The following is a 19,658-nucleotide window of genomic DNA, read 5'->3' on the forward strand; positions in this document are numbered from 1 at the left end:
CAAGATACCCAGAGGCTTATGGCTACCTGCTGTGTCTTGAAAATTTCTTGGGGTTGGCAAAGACCCAGAACTTGGATCAGAAAGGGTGAGGACGTAGCTTATGGATATCTTGCCACTGACTGAGTCACCCTTTCTTTTCTTGCCGTTATGCCATACTTTCCCCATATATACTGTGCCACGGTTTCCTCTCAGATGTTCTTATGCCACTGACTTTTGGCCACCCTGGGGCTGGGTGATGTTTGCACACTTTATTGTGTTCTTTGCGCCAGCTCAGTGTTGGTGGAGAGGTGGGGTGGGCTGTGCACAGACCATGAGGCCTCTCCTTTGCAGGAGGAGGAGGGACTAAGGGCTCAGGTGCGGGACCTGGAGGAAAAACTAGAGACCCTGAGACTGAAACGGGCAGAAGACAAAGCAAAGCTAAAAGAGCTGGAGAAACACAAAATCCAACTGGAGCAGGTGCAGGAATGGAAGAGCAAAATGCAGGAGCAGCAGGCCGACCTGCAGCGGCGCCTCAAGGAGGCGAGAAAGGTTTGACTCTGGATGAAGGGGGTGGCTGGGGTGGCCTGAGACCCAAGGAAGCATGCAGGAAACTAGACTGGAACTGGAGCCTGGAACACCCCGTGAGAAAGGGAGGCATGGGGCATCTCTGTGCTTGTACCCCCTCCCACCTCCACCTCTTCCTCAGGAAGCCAAGGAGGCCCTGGAGGCAAAGGAACGTTATATGGAGGAGATGGCTGATACTGCTGATGCCATTGAGATGGCCACTTTGGACAAGGAGATGGCTGAAGAGCGGGCTGAGTCCCTGCAGCAGGAGGTGGAGGCACTGAAAGAGCGAGTGGACGAGCTCACCACTGACTTAGAGATCCTCAAGGCTGAGATTGAAGAGAAGGGTAAGGGGCCCAGAGCCGCTGGGGGCCAAACGGTAGAGTGAGAACTATGCCTGAAAGTGTTAATGGTCTTCTCCAGGCTCAGATGGCGCTGCATCCAGTTATCAGCTCAAGCAGCTTGAGGAGCAGAACGCCCGCCTGAAGGATGCCCTGGTGAGGTAGGGTCTTTAGTGCTTGGCTCTGATGGTTACTCTTCTGTCTCCAAATGCATTAGAGCACCCGTCGCCAGAGACTCTGACATGTGCTTTCCTCTTTCTGTCTTCCTAATGTCCCTGCAGGATGCGGGATCTTTCTTCCTCAGAGAAGCAGGAGCATGTGAAGCTCCAGAAGCTCATGGAAAAGAAGAACCAAGAACTGGAAGTTGTGAGGCAGCAGCGGGAGCGTCTGCAGGAGGAGCTAAGCCAGGCAGAGAGCACCATTGATGAGCTCAAGGAGCAGGTCTGGGGAGCCTAGCCCCTCACCCAGAATCCCCCACCTGACTCTCCTGTCAGTTGGTGCCTCCTCTTTCTAGGTGCCTTCCAGCAGCCCTTCTCCCCATCCTCCCTGTAACACAGGTGGATGCTGCTCTGGGTGCTGAGGAGATGGTGGAGATGCTGACAGATCGGAACCTGAATCTGGAAGAGAAAGTGCGCGAGTTGAGGGAGACTGTGGGAGACTTGGTAAGAGAAGAGCAGACCCCTGACATCTGACCCTGATGGTGGGTATTTGGAAGGGACCTGCTGAGAAAAAGATTGACATGTGACCCCTGGCCTTTTTTGAGCAGGGTGTGCAGTGAGGGACCCAGCCTGGGCTTGCTGTACTGACCCTGCCTATTTTTTTTTTTTCCCCAAGATGGCATCTCACTCTGTTGCCTGGCTGGAGGGCAGTGGCGCAATAATCTTGGCTCACTGCAACCTCCGCCTCCCAGGTTCAAGTGATTCTCCTGCCTCAGCCTCCCGAGTAGCTGGTACTACAGTCACGCACCACCACACCCAGCTAATTTTTGTATTTTTAGTAGAGATGGGGTTTCACCATGTTGGCCAGCATAGTCTCGATCTCGACCTCATGATCAGCCCGCTTCGGCCTCCCAGAGTGCTGGGATTACAGGTGTGAGCCACTGCGCCCAGCCAACCCTGCCTTTCTTTTGCCCCAACTGTGGTGTGGTGTCCCAGGAAGCGATGAATGAGATGAACGACGAGCTGCAGGAGAATGCACGTGAGACAGAACTGGAGCTGCGGGAGCAGCTGGACATGGCGGGCGCGCGGGTTCGTGAGGCCCAGAAGCGTGTGGAGGCAGCCCAGGAGACGGTTGCAGACTACCAGCAGACCATTAAGAAGTACCGCCAGCTGACCGCCCATCTTCAGGTGCATGCCTACTGCTTGCTGTCTGCCCACCATCACCCCAGGGCTTCCTTAAGACCCAGGTGTGCTTCATTGTCTCTCCTTCTAGGATGTGAATCGGGAACTGACAAACCAGCAGGAAGCATCTGTGGAGAGGCAACAGCAGCCACCTCCAGAGACCTTTGACTTCAAAATCAAGTTTGCTGAGACTAAGGCCCATGCCAAGGTCAGGAAAGTGGGTGGGTCTGAGGGAGCCCTGCCTGGGTTGAACTGGTATGGGGTTCTGGGCTTCAGATTCCTGGGGGAAGGGGTGCTTTGTGTAGTGGTTTGGAAGACTCTGGCCTGAGCTTGCCCTAGAAGCAAGGCATCTCCTGGAGCAAGGCATGGGAATTCTGGGGCTCTTTCAACTCTGGCTAAGAGTCTTCCTCCCTGTTCACCTCACAGGCAATTGAGATGGAATTGAGGCAGATGGAGGTGGCCCAGGCCAACCGACACATGTCCCTGCTGACAGCCTTCATGCCTGACAGCTTCCTTCGGCCAGGTGGGGACCATGACTGCGTTCTGGTGCTGCTACTCATGCCTCGTCTCATTTGCAAGGTACAGCCAATCAATCACATGTTCCACAGAAATCTAATGAACTTGCCATGAACCAGGCATTGAAGATGCTGAGTGAAGACAACAGAGTCTCTGCCCACAAAGAGTTTATGGTGTAGTGGAGGAACACAGCAAAGTCACTGATGAATATATATTACAAATGGTGTGCTTTCAAGAAGAGATAGGTTCTGTGAGAGAGCACAATTGGAGATTTAGAGGCGAACAGGGTGTGACTGAGGGAATAACATTGTCTGAGGGCCATGAGCTGCCTGGGGGTTAACGTTGGGGGTGATTGGCAGGATAGCATTCTAGGTGGAGAGATAGCAGGAGTGGCAGCTTTAAGTCAGGAAAGACCTTGGTTCCACCGGTCCCACTACCCTTTCATTTTCATATCCTGACTCCTCACAACCTCCAGTAATCACATCACTACCCTTTCCCCATGCGAGATTCCCCACCCAGGTAAGAGCTATTTCTGCTTTCTCTCCCATGTGTGTCCATGCTCCCCACATAGTTAAGTTCTGAGTACTGTATTCCTGAGTCTGTGTTCTCCATCCTCTGCTCTGAGGCCCAGGTTCCTGGTGTTTTCTACCACAGGCAGAGCTGATCCGGAAGCAGGCCCAGGAGAAGTTTGAACTAAGTGAGAACTGTTCAGAGCGGCCTGGGCTGCGAGGAGCTGCTGGGGAACAACTCAGCTTTGCTGCTGGACTGGTGTACTCGCTGAGCCTACTGCAGGCCACGCTACACCGCTATGAGCAGTAAGTGACTCTTCACTCCCTCACCCCAGGGTCAGGGGTCCAGAAATGGCCAGAACTGAGATTGCCTGTCAGACTCTAGCCTCACAGCCCTCTTCTCTGGTCTCTAGTGCCCTCTCTCAGTGCAGTGTGGATGTGTATAAGAAAGTGGGCAGCCTCTACCCTGAGATGAGTGCCCATGAGCGTTCATTGGATTTCCTCATTGAACTGCTGCACAAGGATCAGCTGGATGAGACTGTCAATGTGGAGCCTCTCACCAAGGCCATCAAGTACTATCAGGTGTGGAGCGAGAATTTGGGCTTGGGGCAGGAGGCAGGGAAGCTTTCACTTGATGAGGGCTCTTACTAATATTATCAAGGTTGTATGTCCCATGCTCGCTGTTTGAGGCCTGGTTTGCTCCTAGATGATCTCTCCATATCATGCAGCTGCTTGAGGGCTTTGGATTCTCTTGTACCTCCAGAGACCCATGATGACCAGGGCTCAAACTACAGTTTGGGAAGAACTCCCCACCCCCTCCAGGGCCTAAAAGTTGTCTGTTTCTTTTGTTATCTCTCTTCAGCATCTATACAGCATCCACCTTGCCGAACAGCCTGAGGACTGTACTATGCAGCTGGCTGACCACATTAAGGTGAAGTGTCTGGGCCAGTGATTGAGCCCCCGTGGAGATCAGCAATGGAGGGCGTCAGGTCAAGAGATCAGGCACCCAAGAAGTATCACATAAGACTAGGGCAGAGTTACCAAAGCCATATCAGGGAAACTAGAGGACTACTTATGTATGGGGGTCAGCAGAGGATGAGGACTTCTTAGAGATGTCGATAAGGCAAAAGGGCTCCTGCTGGGGGCTGATGATTGCATGCATCTGTCCTTACAGTTCACGCAAAGTGCTCTGGACTGCATGAGTGTGGAGGTAGGACGGCTGCGTGCCTTCTTGCAGGTGAGAGCACTTCTAGATCTCTGTGAGCTCCTCTTCTTAGTCCTCACTTCCTTACTCCCAGCCTTAATGCTAACTTGGTTCTCCATCTATTTTCTTTTTCCTGAGTAGGGTGGGCAGGAGGCTACAGATATTGCCCTTCTGCTCCGGGATCTGGAAACTTCGTGCAGTGACATCCGCCAGTTCTGCAAGAAGATCCGAAGGCGAATGCCAGGGACAGATGCTCCTGGGATCCCAGCTGCACTGGCCTTTGGACCACAGGTTTAGGGCTGCAACTGGGGAAGGAAGGAAACTGAGTAGAAACAGGAGGGGCATAGCACTTAAAGATCTGGATCTGGTTAGGGGACAAATATGGTTTTGGGGTAGCTGGAAGCTGTGGTACTGAACGCAGGGTTGACTCCTGACTCTGGCCTGTCACACAGGTATCTGACACGCTCCTAGACTGCAGGAAACACTTGACGTGGGTCGTGGCTGTGCTGCAGGAGGTGGCAGCTGCTGCTGCCCAGCTCATTGCCCCACTGGCGGAGAATGAGGGGCTACCTGTGGCTGCCCTGGAGGAACTGGCTTTCAAAGCAAGCGAGCAGGTGGGCCTGAATGGCTGGGCAGAAGGTGTAGGGAGAGTCAGTGACCAGTGTGGGGCTTTCACTTCTGCCCTTGGCTCCTGCAGATCTATGGGACCCCTTCCAGCAGCCCCTATGAGTGTCTGCGCCAGTCATGCAACATCCTCATCAGTACCATGAACAAGCTGGCCACAGCCATGCAGGAGGGGGAGTATGATGCAGAGCGGCCCCCCAGCAAGGTGGGTGGAGATTTCCTTGGAGAAGTTGCAGAGGCCTGTAGGAGTAAGACTTGCAGAGCTACTGCTAGTTGTGGGAGGACAGGGAGACAGGAGGAAGGCATCTGGAGAGCACCATCCTGCCTAGAAGGCAGGGTTTCCCTGTAACTGGATCTCTCTGAAAGGAGCACGTTGATGATCTCTTCTCTCCACCCTCACTTTCTCACCCGCCACCGACCATTCCTTAGCCTCCACCAGTTGAGTTGCGGGCTGCCGCCCTTCGTGCAGAGATCACAGATGCTGAAGGACTGGGTTTGAAGCTCGAAGATCGAGAGACAGTTATTAAGGAGTTGAAGAAGTCACTCAAGATTAAGGTGAGGGTAGTGTAGGCTCAGGATCTGGGGGCCAGGAAGTTGATAGGACCCTGGCAAGCAGTGAATGTTGGGGATCCGGGACTAAAACGGCTTGAGAGTTAAGGGGAGAAGTGGGGCCTGCAATCAATGGGAGCTCTAGTGAACCCTCAGGGAGCCTCCTATCTCATGGTCTAGCCCCCAGTTTCCAGGGACTGTGGGGAGGATGTCAGGGATCTAGAAGTTCTGTCCTTGTCCAGGGAGAGGAGCTAAGTGAGGCCAATGTGCGGCTGAGCCTCCTGGAGAAGAAGTTGGACAGTGCTGCCAAGGATGCAGATGAGCGTATCGAGAAAGTCCAGACTCGGCTGGAGGAGACCCAGGCACTGCTGCGGAAGAAGGAGAAGTCAGGCACTTTCCCTGGGGCCTTGCTTCCTCTAATCCTCCCCACTGCTGGAGCTCTCTGCCTCCTAACCCATACCCCTACTCAGGTTCTCTTATAGTGAGACTCCCCATTTTCTTTACCCACTGCCAACCCCGTTGCATCACCCTAGCCTCAGCCTGTGCTGCTCTGCCCTGGCTGCTCACTAGCATGGCTTTTCCAAGGACCTCTCAGGACTGAATAGTCAAGGGGTGCTTTGGAGAAGGGACACTGCCAAAGCCCAGATTCTCTTTCACAGAGATTTTGAGGAGACAATGGATGCACTCCAGGCTGACATTGACCAGCTGGAGGCAGAGAAGACAGAACTAAAGCAACGGCTGAACAGCCAGTCTAAGCGCACAATTGAGGGGCTCCGGAGCCCTCCTCCTTCAGGCATTGCTACTCTGGTCTCTGGCATTGCTGGTGGTGAGTACAGTGGAATAGGCAGCAGTAGCACAGAGGAGATTGTCCTCTCTCCTGTCCTTGGCCTCAGTTTGACCTCTGCCCCCCCCTCCTTTAGCCCCAGGATATTCAGCCAGGAATATGCTTGCACAGTTTCACTCTGTGCCAGTTTTCACCAAGTTTTCCCTTTCCCTGAAGATATGTGCTGAGTTCCTCTGGGCAAAGGAGGGCTTTACTAAATTGTTAATGAGGCTCAGAATAATCATGACAGTTGGTCTCTAGTAGGTGTCCTTTCTGGCTCTGTAATCTGACCTTTCTGCTCAGCCCTATATCCCAGAGGGCTGTCAGCCATCAGCAGGCTGGGCTGACTCTCCTGGGGCATCCGGCCCTGCCTAATACCTGCTCTTGATTGCTTCTCTGCTTGGGCGCTGTGTTTTCTCACTGAGTTCATGGGGCTTCATTCTATGATGTGGCCATATCTTCCACTGCTGAATTATCCCAGTTTCACTTGGGGCTTGTGTTTTGACCTTTGCCTAGTTACTCAGTATAATCAGGGCTCCTCACCTAGAGTTTTTCTGGTTACCGGTTTCAGCCTCCCCAGTTTCCTGGCTCAGGAGGTGGCTGCTGCTGTCTTTGTTCTCCTCTGCCCTATAGTTTTTGTTTGCTCTCCAGTTTCCCACTTACCCTCCAGAAGACAGGCTCTTTGCCCTGGAATTAAACCCTTAGGGCCTCCAGACTTTCCCAGCTGCTCCCGTGTCTTGTCAGCTGACCTTACCTACATAGAGTCTTCGACAAAGTCTCTGTCACTGACACCCCTTGATCTTGCGAGGTGACCAAGTACCTTCTTGACTTTAGACTGTTGTGGTACAGACAGCTCTGTGTTCTTTGGAGAGAGTTTCCAGAGTTTCTACTTTGTGTTGTTTTTAGCACTCTTGAAACAAACATTAGCACTCTTTAAACAAACGTGGTTCTGAATTTATGAAACTTCTCACCAAAAAAGAAGGTGTTTTCCTCAGAGCAGTGGAGAATCCTGAGGAGCAAGGGAGTGTGTTTGCTTCCCCAACTTAAGCTTTGCTGCTGGTGAGCACTAAGGGTGCAGACATATTGGGGTCTCTGGAGCATTCTCCATGCCCTTCTTGGAGATGGCGTCTGAGGCAGGGAGGCAGGAACAGCCTCGTGTTCCGAGTGCTTTGTGCAGTGCACACTCCCTTTGCCACTGTTCTTCACACGTACCCTGTCTTATGGCCTCACTCCTGTTTGGTGTCTTTCTTTCACGCAAATCGGCTCGTCCACAAAGATAGGTGGCAGAGGGTCTTGTTAGAGAAAGTATGATGATTAGGAAAAGGGTTTTCCTGCAGGTTGTGTCCAGGATCCTCTGGTGTGTCCCCCTAACCTGCAAATCACCTAACTCCTCTCTCCTCTTTTCCTGCTCCCCCATGGGCTATCCCGAGCACAGAAGAACAACAGCGAGGTAGAGACCCACTCAGGCTGGGGGTTACCAGGGCTGGTGGGAAATGGAGCTAAGGGAGCAGGGTGAGGGGAGAGCCAGGACTGGAGGTGGGTGATGGGGGGATGCGGAAAACGGGGAAGAGCAGGAATGGAGCCCAGTGTTCAACCCTCTCCACTTGGGGCTGATGACATTTGTTATGGTCCCCACAGGAGCTGTCCCTGGGCAGGCTCCAGGGTCTGTGCCAGGCCCAGGGCTGGTGAAAGACTCACCACTGCTGCTTCAGCAGATCTCTGCCATGAGGCTGCACATCTCCCAGCTCCAGCATGAGAATAACATCCTCAAGGTGAGGGAGCCACGGGGAGGACTGGGATGGGGGATGGAGCATATTCGCCCCATTGATGATAGATGGCAGGGGCCTCCTAGCACCTCTTAACCACTACCCTTCTTTTTTCATCCACAGGGAGCCCAGATGAAGGCATCCTTGGCATCCCTGCCCCCTCTGCATGTTGCAAAGCTATCCCATGAGGGCCCTGGCAGTGAGTTACCAGCTGGAGCGCTGTATCGTAAGACCAGCCAGCTGCTGGAGACGTTGAATCAGTTGAGCACACATACACACGTAGTAGACATCACTCGCACTAGCCCTGGTATGTACCTGCCAACCCCCAAGATGAATAAAACCACCCCCTCTACTTGGCCCAGGGATTTAGGCCCTGCTCAGGTGGTGCCCCTACCACAGAAGCTCTTCCCAGCAGTGTTCTTTGGCTTCACTGTTCAGTTTTCTTGATTCACCCACTCTCTCTCAAGTACTTGTTCTGTTAGAGAATCTCATACCTGCACCCCTAACCCTTAATCCAGTACAACTGCCTGCCTGCGCCTTGGTGGGCCTCACCAGCTTTCTCTCCCCACAGCTACCAAGAGTCCATCAGCCCAACTTATGGAGCAAGTGGCTCAGCTTAAGTCCCTGAGTGACACCATTGAGAAGCTCAAGGTCAGCTCAGACTTTGCCCTGCAGAGCTCACTTCACAGTGGAGCCAGGCACTTCTGGAGTTCCTCTGAGCCTGGCCCTATGCTAGACAGCAATTGGGGAGGAGGTGGAAGGGAAGGCAGGGTTCTTGCCTTGGAAGTTCACTGTCTCAGTGCAAACAGAAGACAGATTCTCATAACAAAATGGATTAGCTGGGATAATCTTTAGCGTGACTGGTTCAGGCTTTAGATTCCATCAGAGCTGAGATCATTGTGGGGTAGAATGGTTGGGCGTGGCTTCCCAAGGGCGGTAGAATGTGAGTTGGACCTTACAGGATGAGGACTTGTAAAGTAAGGAGGAGTGTTGGGGAGGGGGGATGGGGTTGGAGATGAGAGCAAAAGTATGGTGATACAGAGGACTAAGTTCCTGCCCCCTTGATATTAGTGTCTCTGTGAAACCAGGCGGTCTTGTGCTAGCCTGTGGGGGTCCCCTAAATGAACCCTTGTCTTTCTCTCCCCTTCCCTAGGATGAGGTCCTCAAGGAGACAGTATCTCAGCGCCCTGGAGCCACAGTACCCACTGACTTTGCCACCTTCCCTTCATCAGCCTTCCTCAGGGTGAGGGGGAGATGGGGTGGAGGACGGGACAATGTGGAGAAGCTCAGGTGGGGCCCCCCTCTCCTCCAGAATTGGAAGAGGCCTTTGGAGTCTCAGGTCTAACAACTACATACCTTGGGTTATCTGGCCAAATCTTACTTACAGGTAACAGAAGTGCTTATGATGCTTTGAAATTCCAATATTTTAGCACCTAAACACTTTCTGTGACTTTTGACACCAGGAGAGGCTCAAAACTCCCTTGTCAGATTATGTATCCCTATTCTAATTTGAAAAATGTGGTCACCAAAGCCCAGGATCTCAGAAGCCCCAGCCACCTAGGAGCTGCCTTGGTCTCAGTGCTCAGGGACCCCTTCAGTGGCCTACAGCTCAAGTGAGCCCCTGACCTGGAGTCTTTTTCTCCTCATCAACCACCAGCTTATTATTTTCCTTCTTTTTTTTCTTTTTTTTTCTTTTTTTTTATTTTTCTTTTTTTTCCCCCTCTTATTTTTCCCCTCCTCATCAACAATTCATCAACCACCAGGCCAAGGAGGAGCAGCAGGATGACACAGTCTACATGGGCAAAGTGACCTTCTCCTGTGCGGCTGGTCTTGGACAGCGACACCGGCTGGTGCTGACCCAGGAGCAGCTGCACCAGCTTCACAGTCGCCTCATCTCCTAAGCACTCCTTTCCCCTGCTGTCCCCTTCGACCCTCAGCCCTCTGGTGCCGCTCTGCCCGATGCACAGCCACCTCAGCCAGCCCCCAGGTAGAAACATGTGGGTTAAGCTCTTCCTGCCCCATTCAGCTTCACTCCCACCCTTTCAGCATCCTGCCCCTTCACCTTGACCTGGGTTCCCCCACTCCCATTCCCTGGCCTCTGCCATAATTTGCTGTTCAATTGCTCCCTCCTTCCTGAGGGGCCTCAGGGCATGTGGGGGGTAGGCTGAGACCCCACCACCAAAGGTTGAGTGAGGTCCTCTTGATTGAGGACTTCACCCCTTGATTAAAGCAACTTCTGCTTCAGTGGTTCCTGTGTGTGTTGAGAATGGGACTTGGGCCATTCAGCTCAGAGCAGGAAGGGAGGAGAAGTGATGCTGAGGAAGCTTTAGCTGTATCAAATTTGAGGGCTCCTCTTCGTAGTGACCAGCAGAATGCTGTTTCTAAAATTCATGTGCAGTTAGTTACTCTAAGCAAGGAGGAAAGGGCTAGACTTAGGACTAGGTACCTAAGTTCATTTATGGAGTTAGGAGGGCTGGGAGGGTGTAGCCTCTGCCAACCCTGCCTCTGCTTCCTGTAGCTTCCACTGCTCTTTATTCCAGTTTTTGGAGCCAGAGTAATGATATCACCACCCCAGCCAATTTTCTGATGCACTGGCCAGAGTCTTACCGTAAGACCTGGGGCCTCTCAGAGGAAACATTTACTAAATAAGGGGAAACTAAAGTGGCATACTAGTAAAGGATAGAAGGTACAAAAGCTACTCCCAAACCCACTACAAATTAGAATCACCTGGGGAGTTTCTTTTAAAATGTAAGAGATTTCTGGTTCTTGACTCAGACCTGCTGAAAACACTTCCAGAGTTGGGACTCATTAGGCTGGTAAACAGCACCCCAGCATTGTAGATATTAGCTCCAGTTTAGATTAGTTGGCTAGCTCCTTTATACTCTCTTTTTTCCCCACTTGGGGAGAGAAGTCCAGTCCAGACTCCCAAAAGGCTCTGATCTAGATGCAGAAAGAGACCCTTGGCCCTGCAGAGAGCCAGGCCTGAATTAGGCCAGATCCTTTGCTTGTGTGCTTTCTGTCTTGAAGGGAAGGGCAAACAGGAGGGCGGTTGCTCCAAGGTGGGCGTCCAGGGGCTGTATTCTCAACGAGTATACTGTCTGGGAGGTCAGCGGGTTATGGTATTTGAATGCCTGCTCTGTACCTTGGCTCTTCTCACCTGGGATTCTGAGAGAAAGTGATTTGATCACCTTTCCTCAATACTCTCAATGATGGTACACAACCAGTATCATTCTAGATGTATAGGATATATTGCATTACATAATAAGAGATTAATTCTCACAGAACTGGTTGAGAAGGGTTATTGTGTCTTGAACCAGAGAGTCTTCACCTCACGTCTCCAAATTGGGCTCTGCTAGAGCTAAGGAAATCACAGACCACACTGTCCTTTCCTTGGGATTGGATTCTACCCAAGCTGCTGACCTACCTTCTGATTGGTGTGGTTAAGACACTGAGGCCAAGCAACTTCTGGTGGCACTTTGAAAGGAGAACAGGGCTTTTTGTTCCATCCTTTTCCCTTGGTGGCGGTTTCTCACTACTTAAACTACTGCTCTCTTGAATGCCGAATTCATTCACCCAATTATTTGTTGGCTGTCTCCTTGTGAGTGCCCCACAGGTATCTTAAGAGTCAGCGTGTCCAAAACTGAAATCATCTCTTCTGTGTCCTACATGTGACAAGCCACAAACCTGGATATCCTTGACTCCTCCTTTGATCTCCTTAGCTAATTTAGTTATCCAGTCCTGTTCAGTTTGTCCGTCATTACTATCTCTCAAATTTGTCCACTTTTTTACATCCACGAGCTTTGTCTATAAATAACTTCTTGCTCTGGGCACTTCAGCAGTTTTTAAACTGGTTACCCTACCTCCATTGCCTCTCTTCAACCAGTTCTACACATTGATATGAGGGACCTTTCCAAAATGCATACTGGGCCAGTTTAAATGTCACTACCCAGTTTAAATCCTGAAATGATTTCTTCAACTAGATTTAAAATTTACATAAGATCTGAAATGGTTCCTCTATGTGTCTAGATTTTAAAATTTAAATTCACTAGAATGGGCCATGAGACCATCAATGATTTGGGTCCTGTCCACCTCTCCAGCCTCTCCCCCCATGCCAGGTGGTTCAGCTTTAGTGAACTCCTACAGTTTCCTTGCCACCCTGTGCTCTCTCAGGCCTCTTCCCACCACCCAGAATGCCATCTACCTCCTTCCCTCCACTGTACCTTCCTGCCCCCGCCCCGTCCCCATTCCTCAGCTGACATCCTGTCAATTTATTAAGATAGCTCTGGCATTGCCACCTCAGTAAATCTCCAATCCCTGTGACCTGTTAGGTGCTGCTCTTCTGGAGGCAGCAAAAGATAATAGACCTTTTTTTCAGAAGTGCTTGGATTTAGTTGCTTTGTGACTTTGGCAAGGTTTCTAATCTCTGATCTGTTTTCTTACCTGCAGAATGGAAAAATTATATCTTACAGGGTTGTTATGAAGGTGAAATGAGATAGTGCGTGCAAGCATCAAGCACTGTGCTGGCACACAGTAGGCTTGCTTCTCTTCTCCAGTACGTGCTCCTACTACGCTACTTTATGCCAGTAAGCATCTGTTTCTATTTTAAGTGTAGTTAACTCCTCTCCCGCTTTAGACAGGAGTTCCTTTAGGGTGTCTTCCATCTCTGCATCCCACCAAATACAAGTAAAGGGCACGTATTTGAGGAGGAGGGAGATGAGGTGTTTTGTTTTTGTTTTGTTTTTGTTTTGTTTTGTTTTGTTTTTGGGACAGAGTCTTACTCTGTTGCCCAGGCTGGAGTGCAGTGGCACGATCTTGGCTCACTGCAATCTCCACCTCCCGGGTTCAAGGGATTCTTCTGCCTCAGTCTCCTGAGTAGTTGGGATTATAGACATCTGCCACCATGCCCAGCTAATGTTTGTATTTTTAGTAGAGAGAGGGTTTCACCATGTTGGCCATGCTGGTCTCGAACTCCTCACCTCAAGGGATCCACCCACCTCGGCCTCCCAAAGTGCTGGGATTATAGGCATGAGCCACTGTGCCCGGCCAGAAGATGAGTTTTATTTTGGACGTGAGTTTGAGGTGCCTCTGAGAATGTACAAGCAGAGATGTCCATTTGGCAGTTGGAACCTGCTGGGTCTGGAGCTCAGCAGAAATGTCCAGATTGAAGATAAAGTCTGGGGAGTGAGTTGGGAACGTGTCAATGATGGTCAAAGGCATGGTTTGGGTGAGGTTACTGTCTGTATTCAAATTACTTAGAAAACCGAATCTTAGGCAAAGCTAGTGTTAGCACTTTATTGGAGGGTGAAGTCTCAGAGCAGTGAGAGTGAGGGAAAGGAGGAAAAGAAAATCAAAGGTTAGTGTTAGTGAGTTGGCTCCTGCCTCACAAAGACAGCTGGTCACTTTCCCATGTTGGATGTCTCTGGATAGGCTACACAGAAACACCATGACTGGCTGGAACATTGTATTTGGATTGATGGAGGGATGGAGGGGAAATTCACCTGCTCTGCTTCCTGCCCATGCTTTACTGCCCAAAGTTTGCCATGGAGCCAGTGTTAGCTCCCCACTTTCTTGCTGGGATGATATTTCTTGGCCACTGGGAAAGCCAGATCCCATGCCTTGTGGCATGGCATTTAATCTAAGTCCTGCAATGGCAAGGGGAACAGAATGTGGTCACCGGCCTGTGGGAGTTGGTCAGCACACAGCAAGCAGCTGGAGACCTGGGAGTCAGGTGAGGCTGAGAGAATCTGAAGCAGCAAGTTACCTCAAGAGAGTATACAGAGGGAAGGGAAGATAGAGCCCTGGGAAGCCCTGAGAGTTAAAGAGCCTGCAGCCTGAAGGGGCATCCACTGCAAGCAGAGGGCCCCGGTAGAAAGCATTGTCACAGAGCCAAGGGAGGAGAGAGATTGAGAAACTCAGAGGGCAGTCAAGTTCTGGGAAGTGGCCATTGTGATTCAGAGATGCCTGATGAGCTGGCCAGAGCAGTCTCCATGGAATAGAGGAAACAAACTAGGTTGTGGTGGCTAGAAAGGGGAGACAGCAGCTCACGCTTACTGTGTGCCCTGGGTGGCATCCATTCATGGGGATTGTGGAGAATGGATAGCCAGGCAGATGACCAGGGAATGATTTCTGGAAACTCGGATGTGATGGTAGCAGAGAGGCCTGGCGAGGTGCTCTGTGTACCAAGGATGGAGCATAGCATAGTAACAGCCACCTTTGATTCATCCAAAGCCAGAAATGCCAGTGTGACAGAACCAAGCAGACTGGCTGGCAGTTGGCAGGGACAGGATATAAACATTCTCAACTCTGTTCCCTGGGAGCTTCTCTCTTTTGGTGGGTTTTGGGAAGTTTCCTAGGATTAACGTTACCTGCCCCAGCATGGAGGCAGCTTTGTGAAATAAGAATAGGGCTTATATTCCATCTCTTCCACTATTGAGCTGTCTGAATGTGGGGAAGGTGCTTAACCTTTCAACTTCAGTTTCTCTATTTGTAATAGGCCAATAGCACCTTCCTCAGGTGATAATCTTAGGTAATCTTCAGGGAGAAAATTAAATGACATAACATGCTTGATACAGATGCTTGAAAAAGGATACCTGGGAGAGGCCGATACTAAACAAATGAAAAGGAAACAAAATAGAGGCAGTCACATTCCCAAGACGTACACTTGTGACACACATAACCATCTTTTGAGCCCCAAAGGATAGGTAGCCATGGCCAGGTGCGGTGGCTCACGCCTGTAATCCCAGCACTTTGGGAGGCCGAGGTGGGCGGATCACGAGGTCAAGAGATCAAGACCATCCTGGCCAACATGGTGAAACTGCGTCTCTACTAAAAATACAAAAATTAGCTGGGCGTTGTGGCACATGCCTATAGTCCCAGCTACTTGGGAGGCTGAGGCAGGAGAATCACTTGAACCCCAGGAGGCGGAGGTTGCAGTGAGCCGAGATCGTGCCACTGCGCTCCAGTCTGGCAACTGAGTGAGACTCTGCCTCAAAAAAAAAAAGGAAAAGAAGGATAGGTAGCCCTTTGTGCCCCAGCTTTCAGCTTGTTTCTGTGGGTGGCTACTGTCTTATTTTCTATCATCCAGGCACTGTTTCCTCCTCGTTTTAGCAGGCCAAGGCTGAGAGAGAGAATCTAAACATGGTGGCACCTCCCTCACTCCACTCCCACAATTTGAATTCACCTGCTTAGTTCACATTTTCAGTGCTCTACCTCAGTGGGGAGCAGGGGTAGGGCAATGCAAAGACCCACATCTGCTGCTGGGTAATCCTAGGGAATGTACAAGGCCCCAGAGCTGAGTCTACCCTACACAGCCATGAGGCAAAAAGTGAATTAGGAACAGGTATGCTCTATAGCCTCGGTACTGTGGAAGTTTTACAGCACAGGTGACCTTGGCCCCTGTCAAGTAGGCCCAGGGCACCCGGAAAACACTTAAGTCTGAGGGTGAGTGGTCCCTCCTGCTTCTCTGTGGTTATTGTTTCATGTAGCCAGCTCTTCTATGTGTATGGGTAGCATGACCATTCACCTAGCCTCCCTCCATCTCTATTATCTGTGCCACCCGAAACAGGTATTGCTACTCCCAGGGACAGAGGTCCTCAGAGGGGCAGCCTGGGGCGTTTGGCCTACATTCCTTTTCCAAAAGCTGGGGAGTTTGGATGTGGGAATTGGACTCTTCTTGCTCAAATAATGGGTGCCAGAGTAAATAGATGTCTCTCACCCTGTGTTTTGTTACTTTTTATTATGGAAAATTTTAACATACAAATGAGAGGAGAGTGTAATGACTTAGATGTACAATATATGTTCATTTCATGGTTCATCTTGTTTCGTCCATATCCCCTTTCCCATCTACTCCCAGAATGTTTTGAAGCAAATCTCAGACATCACCTTATTATTTCATCAAAAAGTATTTTAGTATCCCTAAAAGATACAGCTCTTCAAAAAAGAAAACTACAATACCGTTCTCACACCTGAAAAGTTAATTCATCAACTATCCAGCATTCAAGTTATCTTGGTTGTCTTATAAACATTTTGTTTTGTTTTACAGTATGTTTATTTGGATGAGATTTAAGACAAAGACAATACACTACAAATAGATGTCTTTTGAGTCTGCTTCCCCTTATTTTCTCATTATTGTACTAATACAGTGTTTGCTTTATATACATTCTTCTTAAGCTTCATTTTCAATGTGTCAGCAATTCAAATACATAACATTATCACCTTGATAATACAAATAACACAATATGGAGGAAGATTGAGAACATAGGCTCCCAGTACTTAGTCACTGGGATTATAGAGATTTTCCTTTTAGTGTTTTCTGTTTAAATTTAAAGATGTCCTGCCATGGCTGTGCGAGAATAGAGCTGTCTAGAATGGGAGTGCAATGGGAAAAAAAAAAATGGACTCAAAATTAGGAAAACATGAAAAGATATAAGTCAAGGAGAGAGAATATATTTTGAAATGAAATAGAATTTCCTGGCCGGGTGTGGTGGCTCATGCCTGTAATCCCAACCCTTTGGAAGGCCAAGGTGGGTGGATCACAAGGCCAGGAGTTTAAGACCAGCCTGACCAACATGGTGAAACCCCGTCTCTACTAAAAATACAAAAATTAGCCAGGCACGGTAGTGCACACCTGTAGTCCCAGTTACTCAGGAGGCTGAGGCAGGAGAATCACTTGAACCCAGAGGGTGGAGGTTGCAGTGAGCCGAGATCGTACCACTGCACTCCAGCCTGGGTTGCAGAGCAAGACTCCATCTCAAAAACAAACAAACAAAAAAAAACAGCAACAAAAAAAAACTATTTCCTTCATTCAGAGTGTAAGCATCCAAACAGGTGCTAAGGAGAGAAGTTGTATTTCTTCCTCAAATTGCCCTTATCAATTACCAAATAGGTAATGCCCATTGACCTAGAAAAGGGAGCTCTCTTCAAGCAGTGTATAAGAAAAAGGGCAGAGGGAAAGTAGTGAGAGGGTCACTTGCTTTGAGGTACTCCAGGTCAGGGGTCCCCAGTCCCCGGGCTGTGGACTGGTACTGGGTCCGTGGCCTGTTAGGAACCTGGCTGCACAGCAGGAGGTGAACAACGGGCAAGGGAGCATTACCACCTGAGCTCTGCCTCCTGTCAGATCAGCAGCGGCATTAGATTCTCATAGGAGTGTGAACCCTATTGTGAACTGCACATGCAAGGGATCTTGTGGGCTCCTTATGAGGATCTGACTAATACCTGGTGGTCTGAGGTAGAACAGTTTCATCTCAAAACCATCCTCCCCCTCCTCCCCATTCCATGGAAAAATTGTCTTCCATGATCGGTCCCTGGTGCCAAAAAGGTTGGAGACCACTGCTCTAGGTGATGGATATCAAAGCCTTCACCTTGAGAAACCTGTCAAATGGCTGAAGCTGTGACTCTCCATCATTACAAATGATGAAAGATGTAGCAGATTTTTACTGAGGTGCTAATGGATTGAAAAAAACTGTCTATGAAAGGGGGCCAGACAGATACCCAGGTAGCAAGGCAACATCGGTACTGAGTGAGAGTTAAGTGCTTGCAACCTCTCTGTTCCACAAATCAGGTTAAATTCTAAACTTTTTAATTTTAGATTAAATAATGGGGCAAATACAAAGCAAAGCCTTCCATCAGTTGCAGCAGCTGGATGGAGAAAATAAACACTTCTAGAATATAACTTAGAACATCCCCTTGAACTCCCATCATCTAAACCACACCCACTGGCTGAAGATGTTGCACTTTTTGACCAAAAAATGGAGGTGCTACCAACACAACCTTTGTATCATAGGAAGAGACATGTAAACACACGAGGGCGATGGAGCTGCACTCAGCACTGGATGTGGTGAAGAAGGGTATATAAGAGATCTTTCTCCATACCCATCAAAATTTGGGATCTATAAACACTGGAGGTAAGTCTATCCATTTTCAGAGAATTGGCTTAGTGGAGTGGGAAGTAGCAAGGGTTTTTTTGTTTTGTTTTTTTGTCCCCTGAAATTGCTAAATAGGACTTCACAAAGGGTACATGAGAACCATGAGATGACTGAAATAAGTTACGGAATTTAAAAGGTGAAGAAAAATTTTACAATATTAGGAGTCTTTTCCCCATAGTCAGCCGCAGGTATGGTAAGACCCATTAGTTCCTGGCTTGTTCGTGAGTAGGAGATGGCATACACTCTTGGCTGCGCAGCAAGTGACTGCAAAGGGGAATGACATAAAACAGCTTGAATATAATGGGGAAGCTAAGAAAAAGGTTGTTTAATAATTGTAGTTCTGGGAAGGGAAGGGGTTTCTAGCCTCCTAAAGATTCCTGCTCCCGAGGTCATTTTATTTCTGTTTAATTTTTCATACATTATTCCTGGTATCAATAGGTTAAGAAAGTAGAATTTTCCCAAGTACTGATTTATTGATAATGTTTATAAGTGGCACATAAAACTTTCCATTTCACAAACAGTAACATTCATTGATCCCTTTAAATGCAAGTTCAATCCTTATAAGCTAAGTGTGGGGATGATTTCATGTAACATAGCTGAATGCACACAAAATCTATATATTCTGAACTACAAAAGTGGTTTCCATAGCCACGTATGGTTTTAGACAAGGATGCATTTTCATAATGAATAGTACTAACAAATATGTTAATCGAACAATACTTGTTTAATACCAAATGCTTGTTCTGTCACCAACTTTTAAAGCAACACCATTCCAACTAAAAGCATTTATTTTTAGAAGCTTTAATCTGATCTGTGAAAATAAATTCTCCAAAAACGTGACAAATAGTATGGATAAACCTCAAAGCTTTTAAATTTAAAAAGCCTTCCAAAGGCTGGGCACAATGGCTCACGCCTGTAATCCCAGCACTTTGGGAGACCAAGGCAAGCAACTCACTTGAGTCAAGGAGTTTGAGACAAAACCAACCTGGGCAACATGATGAAACCCCATCTCTACAAAAAAAAAAAAATACAAAAATTACCTGGGTGTGCTGGGATGCGCCTGTAGTCCCAGCTACTTGAGAGGCTGAGGCGGGAGAATTGCTTGAGCCCAGGCAGTGGAGGTTGCAGTGAGCTGAGATCCCCCCAGTGCACTCCAGCTTGGGTGACAGAATGAGACTTTGTTTCAAAAAATAAAAATAAAAAGCCTTCTAACACTGAAACCTTCACATGAAACTTAGTTTTTACAAAAAAATCACTTGCTATGGGAAGAAAAGAATATTAAATTACCTTTTAATACAAACATTATTAAAATAGACTTTTCCTGTATCTACTTAAGAGAAACATAAAACAGCTCACAATCTTTAATAATTTGTCTGATATTGTCTAGAAACTAAAGACTACATGACACAGCTGTGTCTCAGCTATGGTGAGTCAGAGGTACCATTTGGACTGCATATATTAAACAGCTGTAGTGTAGCTTACAGTGGCACAAAGACTCGACACAAATATTGTGTTGTTTC

At 48.9% G+C, this 19,658-nt stretch overlaps 2 protein-coding genes across 11 annotated transcripts in view; one reads left to right on the plus strand and one right to left on the minus strand.

Moving 5' to 3' along the window:
- The window catches only part of DCTN1 (dynactin subunit 1), a 30,789-nt gene extending 20,327 nt beyond the window's left edge, over window positions 1-10,462 (plus strand). For 6 of the 10 annotated variants that reach the window (XM_050754385.1, XM_050754389.1, XM_050754390.1 and 3 more), the window contains 24 exons: window positions 331-528; window positions 686-890; window positions 967-1,045; window positions 1,166-1,325; window positions 1,442-1,546; window positions 2,039-2,230; window positions 2,316-2,432; window positions 2,651-2,803; window positions 3,395-3,555; window positions 3,663-3,831; window positions 4,112-4,180; window positions 4,424-4,486; window positions 4,595-4,744; window positions 4,906-5,067; window positions 5,151-5,282; window positions 5,507-5,632; window positions 5,869-6,011; window positions 6,286-6,452; window positions 7,885-7,899; window positions 8,088-8,221; window positions 8,339-8,522; window positions 8,787-8,866; window positions 9,369-9,458; window positions 9,979-10,462. In XM_050754385.1, the coding sequence (XP_050610342.1) occupies window positions 331-528; window positions 686-890; window positions 967-1,045; window positions 1,166-1,325; window positions 1,442-1,546; window positions 2,039-2,230; window positions 2,316-2,432; window positions 2,651-2,803; window positions 3,395-3,555; window positions 3,663-3,831; window positions 4,112-4,180; window positions 4,424-4,486; window positions 4,595-4,744; window positions 4,906-5,067; window positions 5,151-5,282; window positions 5,507-5,632; window positions 5,869-6,011; window positions 6,286-6,452; window positions 7,885-7,899; window positions 8,088-8,221; window positions 8,339-8,522; window positions 8,787-8,866; window positions 9,369-9,458; window positions 9,979-10,116 (3,192 nt within the window). In that variant the 3' untranslated portion in view covers window positions 10,117-10,462. The remainder of the gene's footprint in view (window positions 1-330; window positions 529-685; window positions 891-966; window positions 1,046-1,165; window positions 1,326-1,441; window positions 1,547-2,038; window positions 2,231-2,315; window positions 2,433-2,650; window positions 2,804-3,394; window positions 3,556-3,662; window positions 3,832-4,111; window positions 4,181-4,423; window positions 4,487-4,594; window positions 4,745-4,905; window positions 5,068-5,150; window positions 5,283-5,506; window positions 5,633-5,868; window positions 6,012-6,285; window positions 6,453-7,884; window positions 7,900-8,087; window positions 8,222-8,338; window positions 8,523-8,786; window positions 8,867-9,368; window positions 9,459-9,978) is intronic. The other 4 variants (XM_050754391.1, XM_050754383.1, XM_050754388.1 and 1 more) reach the window with 1 other exon arrangement.
- INO80B (INO80 complex subunit B) overlaps window positions 1-19,658 on the minus strand; it is a 327,102-nt gene that overhangs the window by 91,173 nt on the left and 216,271 nt on the right. The window lies entirely within an intron of this gene.

The sequence above is a fragment of the Macaca thibetana genome, chromosome 13, assembly GCF_024542745.1.
Source record: "Macaca thibetana thibetana isolate TM-01 chromosome 13, ASM2454274v1, whole genome shotgun sequence".
Classification (NCBI taxonomy): Eukaryota; Metazoa; Chordata; class Mammalia; order Primates; family Cercopithecidae; genus Macaca; species Macaca thibetana.